At 44.9% G+C, this 19,280-nt stretch overlaps 1 protein-coding gene across 16 annotated transcripts in view; it reads left to right on the forward strand.

Moving 5' to 3' along the window:
• Positions 1-19,280, forward strand: part of bptf (bromodomain PHD finger transcription factor) — a 198,865-nt gene that overhangs the window by 62,118 nt on the left and 117,467 nt on the right. For 8 of the 16 annotated variants that reach the window (XM_038777441.1, XM_038777450.1, XM_038777443.1 and 5 more), the window contains exons 4-6: positions 7,703-7,783; positions 14,379-14,594; positions 15,819-16,028. The exons of 1 other annotated variant lie outside the window; for it this stretch is intronic. In XM_038777441.1, coding sequence (XP_038633369.1) covers positions 7,703-7,783; positions 14,379-14,594; positions 15,819-16,028 — 507 coding nt within the window. The remainder of the gene's footprint in view (positions 1-7,702; positions 7,784-14,378; positions 14,595-15,818; positions 16,029-19,280) is intronic. 7 more of the 16 variants (XM_038777447.1, XM_038777454.1, XM_038777457.1 and 4 more) reach the window with 3 other exon arrangements.

Here is a 19,280-nt window from a genome sequence, read left to right on the forward strand (position 1 = left end):
GGGCCCTGGCACTGTGAAGCCACAGTGCTAACCACTTTGCTACCATGCTGGCCTGGCCAGTGATGCTCTCGTCCCAGTACTAATACTGAAAAACGAAGCCATGAAAATTGCATTGATGCAGCTCTTTTCCACAGCCCCAGTTCATCTTATGGTATTTTAGCCAATGAAGTGCTTTTTAGTGCAGTCACTGGTGTAACTTAGGACACCTGTAGCAAGGTTCCACGAATAGCAATGAGCAATGGGATAACGAAAATTGCCTTTATGCAGCTCTTCTGCAGGTCATTATGGTAATGTTGGTTGAGGGATAAATATTGCCACTTCTGGACTTGGTGCCACCCTTGTTTTTAACACTGTGGACATGACATCTGCAAACCCCTGCCAGAATCCCGTGAGCTTTGGGCATGTCCAAAGCATGTGGACATGGTTCGCTGCCAGCCCGCCCGCCCTCTGGCTCTGCTCAAGCATCCCCTTTTCTACTCGTGGGGTCTTGCCCGCCCATACAAAGCCAGTGATCACTTTGTTAACCTGTTTAAAAAAAGGACTGTGGAATAAAGATGGGGTGACACTAAACACAAACCGGGATCTTGGAAGCGCCTTCACCGTCTGGACCCTCCCAGCTAGTGACAACGGGAGCGCAGCAGCCCCCCCCCCCCCCCCGGACCAGCCGCTTTGAGCTCCTTGAAGCTCACAGTGCAATTGCCAACGGCTCTATGGCTAACGCGAACAACAGTGGGGAGAGGGGGCATCCCTGTCTTGTCCCCCGATACAGACGAAAATAGTCCGATGTTCTCCTATTCGTCCGTGCGATGACCACAGGAGCCTAATACAGCAACCTGACCCAGTCAGTAAAGCCCCGCCCAAATCGGAACTGTCCCAGTACCTCCCACAGATATTCCCCTTCTACTTGGTCAAAAGCCTCCTCTGCGTCCTTTGCGACCACTACCTCCACCTCCCTACCTTCTGTGGGCATCATGATCACATTTGACAACCTCCTTCCATTGGCCACTAACTGCCTTCCCTTAACAAACCCCGTCTGGTCCGCCCCAATCACGTCCGGAACACAGTCCTCAATCCTGGAGGACAAAATTTTGGCCAGCAGTTTGGCGTCCACATTCAATAGGGATATCGGCCTGTAGGACCCACGCAGCTCCTGGTCCTTGTCCCGCTTCAGGTCAGCAAGATTGTGGCCTGTGACATTGTCAGGGGAAGCACCCCTCTCTCCCTTGCCTCATTGAATGTCCTCATCAACAGCGGCCCCAATATCCCAGAGAGCGTTTTGTAGAACTCCACTGGGTACCCATCCGGCCCCGGGTCTTTACCTGACTGCATGGCCTTTAGCCCCTCTGCTATCTCTTCGATCCTGATTGGGGCCCCCAGCCCTTCTACCAGCTTCCCGTCCACCTTCGGGAAATTCAGCCCTCCTCGGAAGTGCCTCATCCCCTCCGGCCCAGGTGGGGGTTCCGACCCGTACAGCCTACTATAAACTCCTTAAACACCTTATTCACCCCCTGCTGAGTCTCCCATCTCCATCCTTTACTTTCCCCATCTCCCTGGCTGGTCCCTCTTTCTAAGCTGCTGTGCAGGCATTCTGCTGGCCTTCTCTCCATGCTCATAAATCGCCCCCCTTGCCTTTCTCAGCTGCTCTACTGCCCTTCCTGTGGTTAACAAAACAAACTCGGCCTGTAGCCTCCACCATTCCCTTAAAAGCCCTGCCTCTGGGGTCTCCGCATACCTCCTGTTGACCTGTAGTATCTCCTTTACCAATTAGTCCGTCTCTGCCCTATGGGCCCATATCGAGATCAGCTCCCCTCTAACCACCTCCTTCAATGCCTCCCAGGCCACTGCTGCCGAAATTTCCCCCGTGCCATTGACCTCTTCGTCCGCTAAAAGTCCCACGTCTAGCCTCCAGTGTGGGCGCTGGTTACTGTCTTTACTAACCTGTAGGTCAACCCAGTGCAGGGCATGGTCTGAGATTGTGATCGCCGAGTACCCCATGTCCACCACCCCCATCAGTAGAGCCCTGCCCAGAATAAAGAAATCAATCCGGGAGTACACTTTATGCACGTGTGAGTAGAAGGAGAACTCCTTCACTCACTGCTGCCCAAATCTCCATCGGTCCACTCCCCCAACTGCTCCATGAACCCTTTTAGTTCCATTGTCATTGCTGGCACCCTGCCCGTTTTTGAGCGGTCTAAACCAGCATCCTCTTTATAAACTCCACATCGTCCCAATTTGGCGCATACACATTTACTAGTACCATTTGCACCCCCTCCAATTTCCCACTGACCATAATATACCGGCCTCCCACATCCGAAACTATTCTCGCCTCAAACACCACTCGCATGTTGATCAGCATCATGGCCCCTCTAGTCTTTGAGTCCAGTCCTGAGTGAAAAACCTGTCCAGCCCAACCTTTCCTTAATTTAAAAAAAAAAATAAAATTTTTATTGAAATTTTTACAAAATATAAACATCTCAACTCTATCAACAAAACAACAGCGGTAACACCCCAAGAACAATACCCACCCAACTTCAAAAGCAACTACAAACAAAGGAAAAAAACAAAAGAACACCCAACAACAAAAGGGAAAGAGATAACACCCGCCACATGTTCCCCGGGGGAGCCCAAACTTCCCCTCTAACTCCCCCAAGCTCGCGAACCTCCCCTCCACAAACAGGTCCCTCAACCTCCTAACCCCTGCCCTGTGCCAGCCCAGAAATCCGCCATCAATGCTCCCTGGGACAAACCGATGGTTCCCCCGTATCGGGGCCTCCATCGAACCCCCCACTTCTCCCCTATGCCGTCTCCATTGCCACCAAATTTTGAGGGTAGCCACCACCACCGGGCTCGTGGTATACCTCGTTGGAGGGAGCGGCAATGGCGCCGTTACCAGCCCCCCCCCCCCCCCCCCCCCCCAATATCCCTGCCCCGTTCCAGGAACACTCTTCTCACCCTCGGAGTCTCATGCGCCCACACAAATCCCGTGATACCCCTGTTGACCCTCCTAAAAAAGGCCTTCGGGATAAGGATGGGGAGGCACTGGAACAGGAACAAAAACCTCGGGAGCACCGTCATCTTAACGGACTGCACCCTCCCTGCCAGTGACAGCGGTAACATATCCCACCTCTTAAACTCCTGCTCCACCAACCTTGTGAGGTTGAGCTTGTGCAGGGCCCCCCAGCTCCCAGCCACCTGGACCCCGAGGTACCTGAAGCTCTTCCCTGCCTGCTTCAGTGGGAGCCTACCAATCCCCTCCTCTTGATCCCCCGGATGCACCACAAACAACTCACTCTCTTGCCCAGGTTCAACTTGTACCCAGAGAAACCCCCGAATTCACTAAGAATCCTCATCACCTCTGGCATCCCCCTCCCACCGGGTCCGCCACATAGAGCAACAGGTCGTCCGCATACAGCGACACTCGATGCTCCTCCCCACCCCGCACCAGGCCCCTCCAGTTCCCTGACTCCCTCAATGCCATGGCCGGGGCACAATCGCCAACGTGAAGAGCAAGGGGGACAGGGGGCACCCCTGTCTCATCACCGGGTACAGCCGAAAGTACTCTGACCTCTTCCTATTTGTGGCTACACTCACCATCGGGGCCTCGTAGAGCAGCCTCACCCACCGGATAAACCCCTCCCCAAACCTCTCCAACACCTCCCACAAATACTCCCACTCAACCCTATCAAAGGCCTTCTCCGCATCCAATGCCACCACTATCTCCGCCTCCCCTTCCATGGCCGGCATCATAATGACATTGAGGAGCCTTCGCACGTTCGTATTCAACTGCCTTCCCTTCACAAACCCCGTCTGGTCCTCATGAATGACCCCGGGCACGCAATCCTCTATTCTAGTGGCCAGGATCTTTGCCAGCAGCTTAGCGTCGGCGTTTAGCAGCGAAATCGGCCTATATAACCCGCACTGCAGAGGGTCCTTGTCCCGCTTCAGGATCAGGGAAATCAGCATCCGTGACATAGTTGGGGGCAAAGCCCCCCCCCCCCCCCCCCCCCCCCCCCCCCACCCCACCTCGTTAAAGGTCCGGACCAACAGGGGGCCCAACAGGTCCAAATACCTTTTTAAAAAATTCCACCGGAAACCCGTCCGGCCCCTGCACCTTCCCCGACTGCATGCTCCCTATCCCTTTGACCACCTCCTCCAGCTCGATCGGCGCCCCCAGTCCTTCCACCTGCTCCTCCTCCACCCTCGGGAATCGCAGCTTGTCCAAGAAGCACCCCATTCCACCCCCCTCCACTGGGGGTTCCAACCGGTACAGTTCCCCATAGAAGTCTCTGAAGACCCCATTAACATCTACTCCCCTCCGCACCACCTTCCCAGCCCTATCCGTCACTCTCCCAATGTCCCTGGCCGTGTCCCGCCTTCGGAGCTGGTGTGCCAGCATCCTGCTCACCTTCTCCCCATATTCATACACCGCCCCCTGTGCTTTCCTCCACTGATCTTCCGCCTTTCTGGTAGTCAATAGGTCGAATCTGGCCTGAAGGCTACGCCTCTCCCTCAGCAAACCCTCCTCTGGAGCCTCCGTATATCTCCTATCCACCCGCACCATCTCCCCTATCAGTCTCTCCCTCTCCCTCTGCTCCCCCCTCTCAAAATGGGTTCGGATGGAGATAATTCCCCCCTCATCACCGCCTTCAATGCCTCCCAGACCGTCCCCACTCGGACCTCCCCGTTGTCATAGGCCTCAAGGTACCTCTCGATACACCCCCGAACCCCCTCGGCCACCACCTCATCTGCCAGCAGCCCCACCTCCAAGCGCCAGAGCGGACGTTGGTCCCTCTCTTTCCCCCAGCCCGAGGTCCACCCAGTGCGGGGCATGATCTGAAATGGCAATGGTGGAGTATTCCACATCCTCCACCCTCGAAACCAACCCCCTGCTCAGGACAAAAAAAATCAATCCTCGAGTAGGCCTGATGTACGTGGGAGAAAAACGAGAATTCCCTGGCCCTTGTCCACCCAACCTTTCCTTAATATAATCTGGTCAGCTACTCCAAGGTGTGTCTCCTGCAGCATTACCATGTCCGCCCTTCAGTCCTCTCAAATGCTTGAACACATGTGCCCTCTTGACCGGCCCAGTCTAGTTGGAGGGCTCATTCCCCCCCTCGCTGATCAGCCATCTCCTTTCTTGGGCGAGCAGTCAGCCTGTGCCCCACACCTCCACCGCCTCGCCCCCAGGCAGCATCCGCCCTGACCTCCTCTCTGTCCCTCAGCAAAAGTCCCTCCCTCGTCAGCAGAACACACCCCCCTCCTCCCCCGTAACAGCACAAAATAAATCGACCCCTTTGATAAGCCTAACATCAGCTCACCCCCCACTACGCTTCCGTAAGCTAGCCTGCCCAGCTAGCTTGGTGGCCCTCGCCATTCATGGCTTCCTTGTGAGTGCTCTGTGAGCCCTGTCCACTTCCAAGGGTCAGGGGAATGCCTTCGGACCCCTCCGGGTGCCCAACGATTCTCAGGTTCTGCCGGGCAGGACCTGTTCTCTAGCTCCTCCACCTTCTCCAGGCTTTTCTGCTGGTCTCTCAGCATCCCCACCTCGAACTCCACCGCAGTTTGCTGTTCCTCCTGGTTAGCCAGTGCCGTCTCTACTTTCTGGATCGCCCGATCTTGGGCATCCAATCTAAGCTCCAGCCGTGCAATTGCCTCTTTAATCGGGTCCAAGCAGTCCTGCTTCTGCTTGGCGAAGCCCTCCTGGATAACTTGTATAAACTGCTCCATGGACCGCTGGGTCAACAAGCCAGAGGTCCAGTCCTCAAGCCATGCTTCCTCCGGGTGCAGCTTCAGCCCAAGCCTTCTCTGTCCTTCTGTTTCTGCTGTTGCGAGCACTTCTAGTCCTCCTCTCCATGCACCGATGTGGGAATCCAGTACACAATTGTCATCAATTATTCAAATCAAGTCCGGTTTTTAAAAAATCGGGGCATAAGGTCCAAAAGTCCGACCCGAGCGGGAGCCACCATATATATGATTTAGTCTCTAATAGCCACCACCAAAGTCCCAACCCATGACTTTTTAACTAGTGAGAATACTGTCAACTGAGCCACAACTGAAGAATTGGTCTTGTAGTCAACTGAGCTGTTCAATCCCATAAGTAATAAATATTGCTAAGTTTCTAATTTTTACCTTTTGATATGAGTTGACTATCTCATTTGTGAGACCAAATGCAGCTTTAAATGAGATTTGAGTTGGAGAATTCTCATAAGGAACCTGTGCCAATTAAGACAGTTCACCAGTCTTTTCTCAAGAGCAGTTTAGGTAAGGTGGCTTATTGCATTTTAAATGTAATGAAAAGCGCTTATTGTCACGAGTAGGCATCAATGAAGTTACTGTGAAAAGCCCCTAGTTGCCACATTCCGCCGTCTGTTCGGGGAGGCTGGTACAGGAATTGAACCGTGCTGCTGGCCTGACTTGGTCTGCTTTAAAAGCCAGCGGTTTAGCCCAGTGTGCTAAACCAGCCATTAATGTCAAATTGAGTACCATTGTGGGTTGAATCAAACTGCCTCATAATTGAACATTAAAGGAGAAACGTATTCACTCATTGTCTGGCATACAGACCTCCAGACATTGTATATACTCGACGTCCAATCCTGATATGAACCAGGCCCAATTTTAACTTGGCTTTGGATGGCCAAGTGCACTGTGAGCAGTAGTTACTTTTAAAACATGGATTCAAAAGAGAATCTCAGGGAAGCATGGTGGCGCAGTGGGTTAGCCCTGCTGCCTCATGGCGTCGAGGTCCCAGGTTCGATCCCGGCTCTGGGTCACTGTCCGTGTGGAGTTTGCACATTCTCCCCGTGTTTGCGTGGGTTTCGCCCCCACAACCAAAAAAATGTGCAGGCTAGGTAGATTGGCCACACTAAATTGCCCTTTAATTGGAAAAAATGAATTGGGTACTCTAAATTTATATTTAAAAAGAGAGAGAATCTCTGATAACTCTTCAGTAGCTTAGCTCAAAAACCCAGTTTAAAATGCGGATTTCCTGATTTCTATAGGAAGACAAATGAGTCCGAACCGAGTTAGTCAAAAGAAAACTTGGTTTGTTGCAAAGCAATTATATTTACAATACGCACCAGATCCCGGCCGGGTCTGCTGTGTCTGTTCCATACCTAGCTGACTTCATACAGATCTCAATCATGAATGTCCTCGGGCTCTCTGCCCACTTAGCGGGGGAGCTCGTATTCGGCGAGACTCACTGGGAGACTGATTGCTCCAACCCAGTGTGTCTCATGCGGGTTCTAACACTGACCTAGAATTGAAATTTAAAATACTTTGTCGTCTTTTAAGAAATTGATCATTTGCCTACAGTTAAAATTAAAGGTGGAATGTTAGTTAATCTCTACTGTAACTGAAAATATTGATAGAATTTAAAGGACAAAAGTAACCATTCGAGGATTGTCTTGAAGGATTAATGAAAGTATGTTGCAAATTGGCCCAAAGTTCACTCACGTGGGGCCTGCATGTAGGTTAGCTGGGCATTGAGGACTTTTTCCACTTCATTTATTCATGAATCGGCATCTTTGCTTGCGTTTTTCTTTCAGTTTTGTTCATTTTTTTTCATATTTCGTTTGGTCAAGTTCATGTTCTCAACATCCTTCTGCTCCTCATCTCAATCCCCCTCCCCCAATTTATTTATTTTTGTTTTCCAGTTTGTTTTTCCTTCAATCGTTTTCTTTTCTCCCCTTTCATGTTCATTTAGGAAATGGGGACTCCACGGAGCCAGGCTGGGGAGGATTGCAGGTTGTGGGAACTCTGAAACAAGCTCCTACTCAACAAGGCGGTAGGCAACACTCTACAAACTCTCGAGGGCAGTGGGTTACTTACTTCAGCATGATCAGTAATTCAGTAGGAGCTCTTTGGGGCATGTGCCGTAGAATGAACGTAGTGATTTTCCAAGGTAAATCATTAAAGAGTGGATTAAGTTTTGTTGAGGTACGAGTGGAGGCCAAGAGAGCAAAGGTGTTTGGCAAGAGTGAGATTTGCATCAGCATGCCTGCCAGATAACTGGGCAGTGTTGGGGAAAGACTGTTTTTTTTTAACCAAAGGGCTTGCTTGCATTTGTATCACACCTTTCACAGCCTTGGGATGTCTTAAAGTGCTTCAGAGCCAATGAAGCAGTTTTTGAATGGTTATCACTGCTGTATTGTAGGAAACATGGCAGCTAGTTTGCACAACTGCAGTGACAAATGATTAGATAACCTGTTTCAGTGAGGTTGATTGAGGGATAAATATTGACCAGAAGACGGGGGAAAACTTTCGTAAATGAACACGAAAGGGGAGAAAATCAGTGCCATTGACTCTTTTACAGGATAGATGGGCTCTCTGTTTAATATCTCATCCAAAAGATGTCACCTCTGACAGTGCAGCGTTCCCTCAGAGCTGCATTGGAGTGTCAGCCTAAATTTCAATGCTCCCATTTCTGAAGTGCGGCTTGAACTACAACCTTCTTATTCGGGTGAGAGTGCCACCAACTGAACCATAGCTGAGCTCAGTGGAAGATATCCACTTGAGTTTTGTGGAGGTGAGCGTGGATCTCCACCTAAGCTTTGTGGAGGCGAGTTATAAATGCCCAAAAGACAATGGAAGTAACTGAGGAAATCAAAGAAACGACCCTCACCAGATCCGTACACATTGGTTTCATATCCGTTCATGGGATTTGGGTATCGCTGGTGTTGCCAAGCTTAATTGCTCTTGAGAAGGCACTGATGATCTATCTTGATGAACTACTGCAGTCCCTGGGTGGAGATATGACCACAGTGTTGTTTGGAAGAGACCTCCAGAATTTCGACCTGGAATAATATCGCCTTTCTGCAGGATTGCTAAATCAGGTTGGTATGTGGTTTGGGTGGAACTCGTGTCTTCTAGACAGTGTACATGGTGTACTGGTGGTGGAAGGCGTGAATGCTCTGGGTTAGTGAATGAGTTGCTGATCAAGCCCGATTATTTGTCCTAGTTGTTGTTGGAGTAACCCTTATCCAGGCTAGTGCAGAGTATTCCACCACATTCTTGGCTTCTGCTTTAGATGGCTTTGGGGAGTTAGGAGGGGAATTACTTCCTGCAGAATTCTCAGCCTCTGAGCTGTTCTTGGGATCAGAGGACTGCAGCTGTTCACAACATATTAATGATTTAGATGAGGAAACTAAATGTAATATCTCCAAATTTGCAGGTGACACAAAGCTGTGAGGAGGATACAGAGATCTTTCCATGTGATTTGGACAAGTTGAGTGAGTGGGCAAATACATGGCAGATGCAGTATAATGTGGATAAATGTGAGGTTATCCACTTTGGTAGCAAAAACAGGAAGGTAAATTATTATCTCAATTGCTGAAGATTGAGAGAGGGCAATGTGCAACAAGATCGAGTGCCCTTGCATACTAGTAGCTGAAAGTAAGCATGACATGTGGTAAAGAAGGCAAATGGTATGTTGGCCTTCATAGCAAGAGGTTTTGAGTACAGGAGATCAAGGGACGTCTTGCTGCAATTATTCAGAGCCTTGGTGAGACCACACCTGGAATGTTGTCTGCAGTTTTGACCTTAGCTGAGGAAGGATGTTCTTGCTATAGAGGGAATGCATATAGAGGGAATGTCGAGAAGGTTTATTGGACTGGGCTGGCGGGACTGAAGTATGATGAAAGAGTGAGTCAGTTAGGACTATATTCGCTGGAGTTTAGAAGAATGAGGGGGGAATCTCATAGAAAACAATTTTTAAAAATTGAATAATTAATTTTTTTATTTAAAATTTTTTTTAGTGTACCCAATTATTTTTTTGCCCAATTAAGGGGCAATTTAACATGGCCAATTCACATACTCTGCATATCTTTTTGGGTTGTGAAGGTGAGACCCACGCTGACACTGGGAGAATGTGAAAACTCCACACGGAGTGACCCGAGGAGGAATTTCTGGAGTGTATACAGGATTGTATTCTGGACCAATACGTTGAGGAACCAACAAAGGAACGGTCATCTTGCACTAGGTATTGTGCAATGACAAAGGATTAGTTGGCAATACAGTTGAGAGAACTTTTTTTAAATGAGGGAAAATAATATGATTCACTCATATTCTTTATCAAGGTGGATAGTGAGGGAGTTGATTCTGAGACCAGGGTCCTGAATTTTACTATAGGTAACTACGATGGTATGAGGCATGAATTGGCTATGACAGACTTGGAAATTGGCATTGGAGGGTCTGGAATGTACTTAGTGTTTCACTGGAATAAATAGTACATCACTAGTGAATAACCACCGTGTACAAATCTTGAAAGTGAGTTTCAGCTCTGTGAATTCAAGGTACATTTCCGTAGCCGTCGGCGTAAATAACCAGGTTGTTAAAGAATGTAGATGTGCTAACATCTTGGCTTTCCACATTACAAAATACTCCTTGATCTTTTTAAATAGAAAGTAAAATGTATCTTCAATAAAAGTACCTGCAATTGGCTTGTAGATGAGGTTTCAAAAGGCTGAGATTAGTGGTGCAAAGCTGCAAGGAACAATTTAAAGTAGAACCTCTAAATTGGAAGAGCGCTAAATTTAATGGAACGTCAGGAAAATAGAGAATATGATGAAATAACAACGAGAGGATGTATGATGCATTTCTGGTGAATTCTTCGAACGACAACCAGGCCAAATACAATAAGTTGAGAGGGGAAGTGAAGGTGAAGATAAGATTGGCAGTGAGAACAGAATGGCAATTAACATACAAGTAATCCAAAAATCTTCTATCTACATGTAAATTGTAAGTGGGGAGCAAGAGACAAGGTAGGACCTATTTGGGTCAGAGTTGTATTGAGGATCCGGGATGGCTTGAATACCCAATGAACACTTAGCATCAGTGATTACTAAGGAACAGAATGCTGACCAAATATTGGTAAAAACTGAGATGGTAGAGGTAATGGATGGGGTGAAAATTGTTGGGCAGGAACCGGAACTTGGAGAAGTTTGAGTTAATTAAGGGGAGCTGGCAGATTGCCTTTGACTGATCTAATTGATTTTTTGGCTAATTTGTTACTGTTGTGGTTTGACCTCCTCCATGCTGCTTAGCCTGGGACATCAGCAATTGTGGGCATCAGCTGCATTCCTAAAATACTACTTCAGCCTTTCTAGCCCCAAGGTGTTTTTGTTTTTTTTGTTGCATTTTCGCAGCTCATCACTGCCCTCTACATACACTGTCCATTAAATATTCCTCTTTACAGTTCCCACCTTCGTTTTCCGTATCGCCAGGCTTCCCAGAAATATTGGATTGCATTTATTTATTGTCACGTGTACCGAGGTACAGTGAAAAGAATTTTTCTGCGAGCAGCTCAAGAGATCATTCAGTACGGCAGCACGGTGACCTAGTGGTTAGCACAACCGTCTCACGGCGCTGAGGTCCCAGGTTCGATCCCGGCTCTGGGTCACTGTCCGTGTGGAGTTTGCAAATTCTCCCCGTGTCTGCGTGGGTTTCGCCCCCACAACCCAAAAATGTGCAGAGTAGGTGGATTGGCCACGCTAAATTGCCCCTTAATTGGAAAAAATAATTGGGTAATCTAAATTTAAAAAAAAAAGAAGAGATCATTCAGTACATGGAAGAAAAGGGAATAAAAGAAAATACATAATAGGGCAACACAAGGTATACAATGTAACTACATAAGCACCGGATGAAGCATACAGGGTGTAGTGTCAATGAGGTCAGTCCATAAGAGGGTCATTTAGGAGTCTGGTAACAGCGGGGAAGAAGCTGTTTTTGAGTCTGTTTGTGCGTGTTCTCAGACTTCTGTATCTCCTGCCCGATGGAAGAAGTTGGAAAAGTGAGTAAGCCGGGTGGGAGGGGTCTTTGATTATGCTGCCTGCTTTCCCCAGGCAACAGGAGGTGTAGATTAAGTCAATGGATGGGAGGCATGTTCGTGTGATGGACTAGGCAGTGTTCACGACTCTCTGAGGTTTCCTGCGGTCGTGGGTCGAGCAGTTGCCATACCAGCCTGTGATGTAGCCCGATAGGATGCTTTCTATGGGAAATCTTCCTCTTGTCCATGCTGCCACCTCCACTGCATCGTCTGCACGGGTTTCCATTGGGTGCATAGTTTCCTCCCACCCACAAGTCCCGAAAGATGTGCTCTTTGGTAATTTGGACATTTTGAATTCTCCCTCTGTACCCGAGCAGGCGCTGGTATGGTGACTGGGGGATTTTCACAGTAACTTCATTGCAGTGTTAATGTAAGCCTACTCGTGACAAAGATTATTATTATTAAATATCTTGCACTTTCTGCTTCAGTACTCACCTAATAATGATCCAGTTTTGGTCCAACCAGTATCTTGTACGAATTCAACGTCATCTGGACTCTGAATGACTTTCTCGTCTAGCATTCTGTTAAGTGACTTGGATATACTCGCTTCAGTGAACTCTTTCCACAAAATATACTACTAAACATTTCTCTGCATGATTTACTGACTATGCTTATCTGTCTCTCATCCAGCCCACCTGCATTCTTCCCTACAGTCGGTCTCGAGTGCAATATTCATATTCCACTTGTGTCCATATTCAAATGAAAAGCAAGATGTCTCATTGGAGATCTCTGGCACATAATTTTTTAAAAATCATTACCCCCTGTTCTCTGTCCCTCAATCATCAATCTATCTATATGGCTGTATTAACTTGGATAATGTGACTTGATTCTTTTTACACACCTGTGAAATGACACCTCAGTCACATAGTACAATGTTGCATTTCCTTTATCAAGACCTTAATTGCATCAAAATGCCGGCATGACCTTTTTACAAATCCATTCCGATTGCTCTGATCAATAAATGCCATTCTAAATCTTTTCACTTCATTGTGTGTTCTAGATGTTCCACCATAATCAGGGTTAGACTAACTGGCCCATGATTTCCTGCCTTATTCCCTTTTATTGTCAATAAGGGCGCAACATTTGTCTTAACCATCCTTTGACGCAATTAATTTCCGTTTCTAAATTTTGTTTTGGGAAACAATTATTACTACTTCTTTCCTCTTCAGCTTCCCTCACTATTCTGGTATATTTTACATCTGGCCTCGATTATTTTATTTTTATTATACTCAAAAGACCCATTTATATTTTAATTAATAACAATAATAATAATCGCTTATTGTCACAAGTAGGCTTCAATGAAGTTACTGTGAAAAGCCTCTAGCTGCCACAATCCGACGCCTGTTCGGGGAGGCCGATACTGAAATTGAACTCGCGCTGCTGGTCTTGTTCTTCGTTACAAGCCAGCTGTTTAGCCCACTGTGCTAAGCCAACCCCTTTCAAATCCTTTCAAGTATCCTTTCAAATATTTCTCAAGTATTGGCTTGTTCCCTGACTAGTGTTGAACCAAGTAATTGTAATGAATGTGTAAGTAGCTCAGGATGCCTCCCTCTTTTTCTATAGTGTTGGTCTCTCCCTTTCTCTTCTCTCCTGTACTCTGTGGAATGGGTGAGGTTGGAAACTCAGAATGTGAGGCACTGAACCTAGTTTTTCCAATAAGACATTGTCCTGAGAAGGCAGTGTTCCTAAACCTGTGCTGTTGTCTATGAGTTACCAATTACAAATGCTACACTGTTGGCTCTGACTCACTTTCGAAAAGAATTTAACCTGCAGCTAATGAACTTAAGATTTCCAATTAATTAATTATTATTTAGTGACTATTTCCATGAACAAGGGGTTGTGTGGCGCAATGGGTCGCATTTCTGCTTCAGAACCAAAATATCTGGGTTTGATTCCCACCCTTGATAACCAAGGAAGGCGAGTTCATAATACAGTTGAACAGGTTGAGTAACAACCTGCAAAGTCCTTCCAGCACACTCCACGGGCAGTCAGTAAGAGAGGGAGACACTCCTGGTCAGCCATGCTTGATGCAGAGCGATGCCCCTCCAGCTATAAGCCTCTGCCGATAGGTTAGTGACCGGTTCCTGGAAAAACTTCGCTATGGGAATAGAAGAAAGTCTGCCTTGCTCACCATCTGGTTTGGAACGAGAAATAACAACTGTTTCCATAGACTTGATATGCTGTTTTTAGAAAGATACTGAGTAAATGTTCAATTGAACCAAAAAACTGAAACATTTATGAGCTATCTTCAACAAAGTATTCCTTGCTGACTGAAAAGATAAGTACTGTCTTCTCAAATTGATGTGGTTTTGTATGTTATTCTCCCCTTCTTTGCAGTCTGTACATATACTGACAGACCTTCGCGAGCTCTAAAAGCAGACTTTTTATACTGAGGTCAGTGCCATTGAATGATGCTCAACTTGCATCAAATCAGTCTGATATGGGTTGTTAGTGTTGGATATCTGTTTGGAAACACACACTTGTTTTTTAATGCCAAACAAAATAGCACAGCTAGCCCACATCTAGTACTAAAGGAAATCTCCATTCTTTTCCTCAGAGGAAATTTTGGAGCACCAGAAGGCAAAACAAGAAGCAGAGATGGAGGAAGTTAAGCAAAAGGCAGCAGAACAAGCAGAAAAGGCCAAGAGAGAAAATGAGGATATTGGCCAGATGGAGATTGAGAAAAATAATGAAGCATCAGAAGAGCAAACTGAAGAGAAGGACAAGGATAGCAAAGAGACTGAAGAAAACCTTCAGGAAAAGGGCACAGAAGGTAAATGGTGTTTACCCACTGTGAATTCTTACTCGGTTAACCATCAGCTAGTGTCACCACAGTTTTAATTGATTGCATGCAACAGAGACACTTTGTTCTTGTTAATCTTAAAACTAGACTGGGTTTCAAATATCAGCTGGACAATGTTCACTCTGATGTCCATTATGGTAATTTTTAGCTAGACTAGAGAGCTGTAGTACTGAAGTTAGATGTGGATCACGTGTAGAAATATGGAACCAGAGTTGCAGCGCTAAATTATTTAGAACAATCTATGCTATGTTTGCATCAGTCGGTTCTAAGATTATTTAGAACAGTGAAGATAGAAACTTTGTGTAATTGTTACACAAATCCCAGAAGAGGCACTGGATTTGAAGTTGATTTTATTTTAATTTACTTATTTTACTTACGATGAAGATTAAGACTCATGTTTTCTGTACCATTGAGTTATGCTTAACTTGATGCTGTGGTGGAACTAGATGCGAACTGTAGAATTTTAAGAAGCATTATGGTACTTGTGTTCATAAGTATGTTCACTTGAGTTGTGGAATAGGGTGAGAAGGGAAAGGGCCTGCAGCAGTTATTGATTTATTTATTTTGCCCTCCCAACCCTTGTGTTTGGAGAGCGCATTTTGTGTTTCCATGTTCCTCGGAGATTGTGGTGATGGTAGAAAACATTTAATGGGGTGCATTGAGAGTAGAAGACAGAGTACAACTTTAACCTGTATGCAATTGGTGTCAATTAATCTATCGTGAATTGGTAGCAATGTACTAAACAAGCTGGATGATAACATTGCTTGCTATGTAGCACTCTATGAATAGGAAACAAAATTCAAAACCATGATTGTGGCATTCGGTTGTATATGTTTGAAGGATACAACTGGTTGCGTGTGAACATGTTAAAAATTCCTAGTGTTGGGAAAGATTTCAAACTGTTGCCTTTGGGAAGCTCCTGTGCTTGCATCTGCTCTGAGGAGCAGTTTTAGCTTTGAAATAAAAATGTCATGGTGAAAACGTCTTTCATATTTGAGCTGTAGGTGCTATTTCTTATAAACATTGCAAAAATATGTTTGCGTTCTTGTGTTTAAAGATGTGAAATGAGTGCTGTTTCTCAATTTTGATGTTTTCAAACAATGTGACTGATTTGCAGAATGTCTTGGACATTTCCTTACACATAGCCAGGGACCTATTCAAAAGGTAGTGCTTGTGTTCTGCATTTTGCTATAGACCCCACACCTAGTGCCGATAACTGTAGCTCTGAAAATTCAGAGACATTGAAGAGTGATGGCAACAGCCAAAATGCTTCTGCAGAAGAAAATAAGCATTGCCTGTCAAAGGACACTGGAGCGAGAGAGCTGGCACACCCTGAAGCTGAGAAGCTGACGGAGGAGAAGAAATTGGCAGTCGAATCAGTACAGCTCCCCCTGGATAGAACAGGTACAGAAAGTGACTCTCACTATCTCTGGGGGGAGCAGTTCTTTTCTCAATCTTATTCTAAGTGAATGACTACATCCATCTTTGGAATTATTCATCAGTCAGTTTTTATTTTTCTGTGTTCATGTTCCATGTTCATATTGCAGGCAGTATTTTCTGGCAACTTATTAACCTATTCATTAATAAGCTAGTAGTACAAATCTTGACCTCTTCTAACTTTCAGTTGAAACTTAATATAATCTGTATTTTTTGGTATAATCTCACTCTGAAGTTTTGAGTTTTATTTTTGCTACTTTTCATATGGAAGAATAATCTCTTAAGATGTATCTTAAGTGATTTGATTGCATTTTGGATTGCAGCTTATTCCTATTTTTCTTCATTAAGCTTAGATTTTATCCTTTGCTCGTATATGCAGAGATATCCTCACCCAGTATGCCCATGTGCAACTTCAAACTGGATATTGGACAGAAGCAGGAGCGGTAATTAACAATCCCTCTGACCAGGTCAGGGGCACTGAGGCTGGTTGTGCTACTCCCATTTTCAGCCTAGCTGAAACCTGCTAACTGCAGATAAGGTCCATAGCTGGTTTGTATATCCGAATACTAAACTAGACAATGGGTTGAATCATTGAGAGAGCGTAATTATTATTTTCATTTGGTCTTTTGTGTTGTACACTTGGCATCACGCACACTTTTCTCCACATGTTTTTGGTGCAGGGTGGAAGATGTATTGTGTATATGTATTGTTATCATTTTTAATTAGATTTATTGATCTGCAGAGCAGTGGTCCCCGAAGGAGAGAGACTATTTTGCAGACATTACATCCTATCCTATCAAATGAATCCCAAATGACTTAAATTAATACCTAGCAGTTAATTCGTTGATGAGATTTTAATTTAGTTACTTCATATTCAGTAATCATATTTAGCAGTTGTCCGATCCAATTGAAATGCATTTGAAATTTCTTGTAAAAATTTTTTACACCAATTCTGACTTCTGTGGCTTGAAACATTGACTTTTCTAATTAGTAAGGTGCTTCAGAAAATTGCATGCTGAATCATAGAATTTACAGTGCTGAAGGAGGCCATTCGGCCCAGCTGCTTTCTCTTTATTTCCCAAGCAGTAAACAAAGCACAAAGTGGAGAAATATTCTTTTTCATGGATATTGGTATTTTTGGAGATGTGATTTTTGTCACCGCTGTACTTGTAATCCAGATTCATTTCAATTTCACCAAGTTTCACTTTTTGCTTATACTAATCTCGCTTTCTACTTGACATGTAAAAGACACCTAATCTGGTTAGTATGCCTAGATATAAATGCTTAATCCAGAAATGAGCAATGGGAACTAAAATAAAAATATCATCATGTGGTTATTGTACGAGAAATGTTGTTTTGTAACCTATTTTGAAAACACCCAAATAGCAGAGCATTACACCATTTCACTTGCGACAAAGAGCATTGCACGTGTCTTGCTTGTGTCACTATTTGGTGCTGAGCCTTTACCTGCAAAATAAGTTTCACGGCACAATTTCAAGTCCATTAATGTTCCTTTTAATTTGCTGTATGTTTTAAGCATGAATACTGTTTACATTTCTTTTTGACAAAATTTCTGTTTGAAGGTAGTACTTGTAAATAAAATGCTTTTAATACTAAAATGTTTTCGCCCTGCATTAGCGTTCATTGGCCAGATGTCATTCAATAAAGCACCCTTTCTCTGGTGCAATAATAAAGCTCCGATCCAATAACATCCCTCAGATGAACACCACTTATTGTGCCAGTATAAATGTCTCCACTTGTCTCACGAGTCATCCTTGTGATTTATCTGACTAAGAAGAAATTTAGTGTACGATTATCCTAATGTATATGGAAGATATTTTCGACATTGGGAGCGTTTTGCTTTGGGCAAATGCAGATTTTTTTTTTTCTAAAAGGTTAGCAGTATTGAGTTTTATAAATGGGAGCATGAAGAGGAAGGGCAATTAGGTCATGATGTATTATGGTAGATCATCATAGTGTACGTGGTTTTGAGTGCTTGCTCTTTTATATGAAGGACATTGAAATACCTAGAGAGCTTACAGTAGACTTGGCATGATAATACCATAGGTTGGAACTCTGGTACAAGACTTGAGACACTGGAACTATTTCTATTTGTCTTTGATACGATGAAAAAACATAATTATGTTTTGGTTTGAATTATGAAATGTTTTGTAAGATTCAGAAACTTTAGGGGCAGCACGGTGGCACAGTGGTTAGCACTGCTGCTTCATGGTATCGAGGACCCAGGTTCGATCCTGGCCCCAGGACACTGTTCGTGTGGAGTTTGCACATTCTCCCCATGTCTGTGTGGGTCTCGCCCCCACAACCCAAAACAAAACCCAAGGGTAGGTGAATTGGCCACACTAAATTGCCGCTTAATTGGAAAAACGAATTGGGTACTCTAAATTAATTTTTTTTCAAGATTGCGTTTAAATGTGTTCCCTAATGAATAGACATTTTTTGAATTCGAGCAGTTGTGCAATTTCCATTTTTGGTATTAATCCCCTCATTCATTTAAACTCACTGAATGTGTAGCAAATCATGGGCAGGAACCCACCTCAAACTATTCTGTAAGTGTGTTAATAGGGTGACATAGAACATAGAACAGTACAGCACAGAACAGGCCCTCCGGCCCTCGATGTTGTGCCGGCATACCATTTCACAGCTCCTCGTTGAAGTAATTTGTCATTACAACCGTTATTACTTGTTTTCTATTACATGATTACCAAACTTAAAGATCTATTTTACAGAGTTGACGTAAGAAATAGTTGGCCAAATGGCCCTCAAAACTGGTGCACCATTCAGCACGATGTTAACTGATCTATCTTATCTCCACCTTGCTGCCCATCCACTAAAGAGATACTCTTTGTGCATGTTAGAAGAGTTTATATGACTGTAAATATTTAAAACTTAATTGCTCTTTAATGCACAAATATGTGATTAAAGCATCTTGCTGTCTATAATTGCATAATTTTAAATTTACTGCATGATGCACGTGGCATTGGACTATCTCATTCTCTTTGTGCTCCATATTTTTTCTTGATTGAATCATTTCATTTATTTTTGCATGCAGCATTTCAGAATGTGTTTTTTCTAATGTGAAGAGATTGGAAGCAAGCCATGTTGACTCTGTTCTTGATGGCTCAGAGGGTAAATACTGAGTCATACGGACACGGAAAGTCCAAATTTGACTCCTAATCTCTGCGGAGATGGTGCTGG

Source organism: Scyliorhinus canicula, chromosome 18 (genome assembly GCF_902713615.1).
Source record: "Scyliorhinus canicula chromosome 18, sScyCan1.1, whole genome shotgun sequence".
Lineage (NCBI taxonomy): Eukaryota > Metazoa > Chordata > Chondrichthyes > Carcharhiniformes > Scyliorhinidae > Scyliorhinus > Scyliorhinus canicula.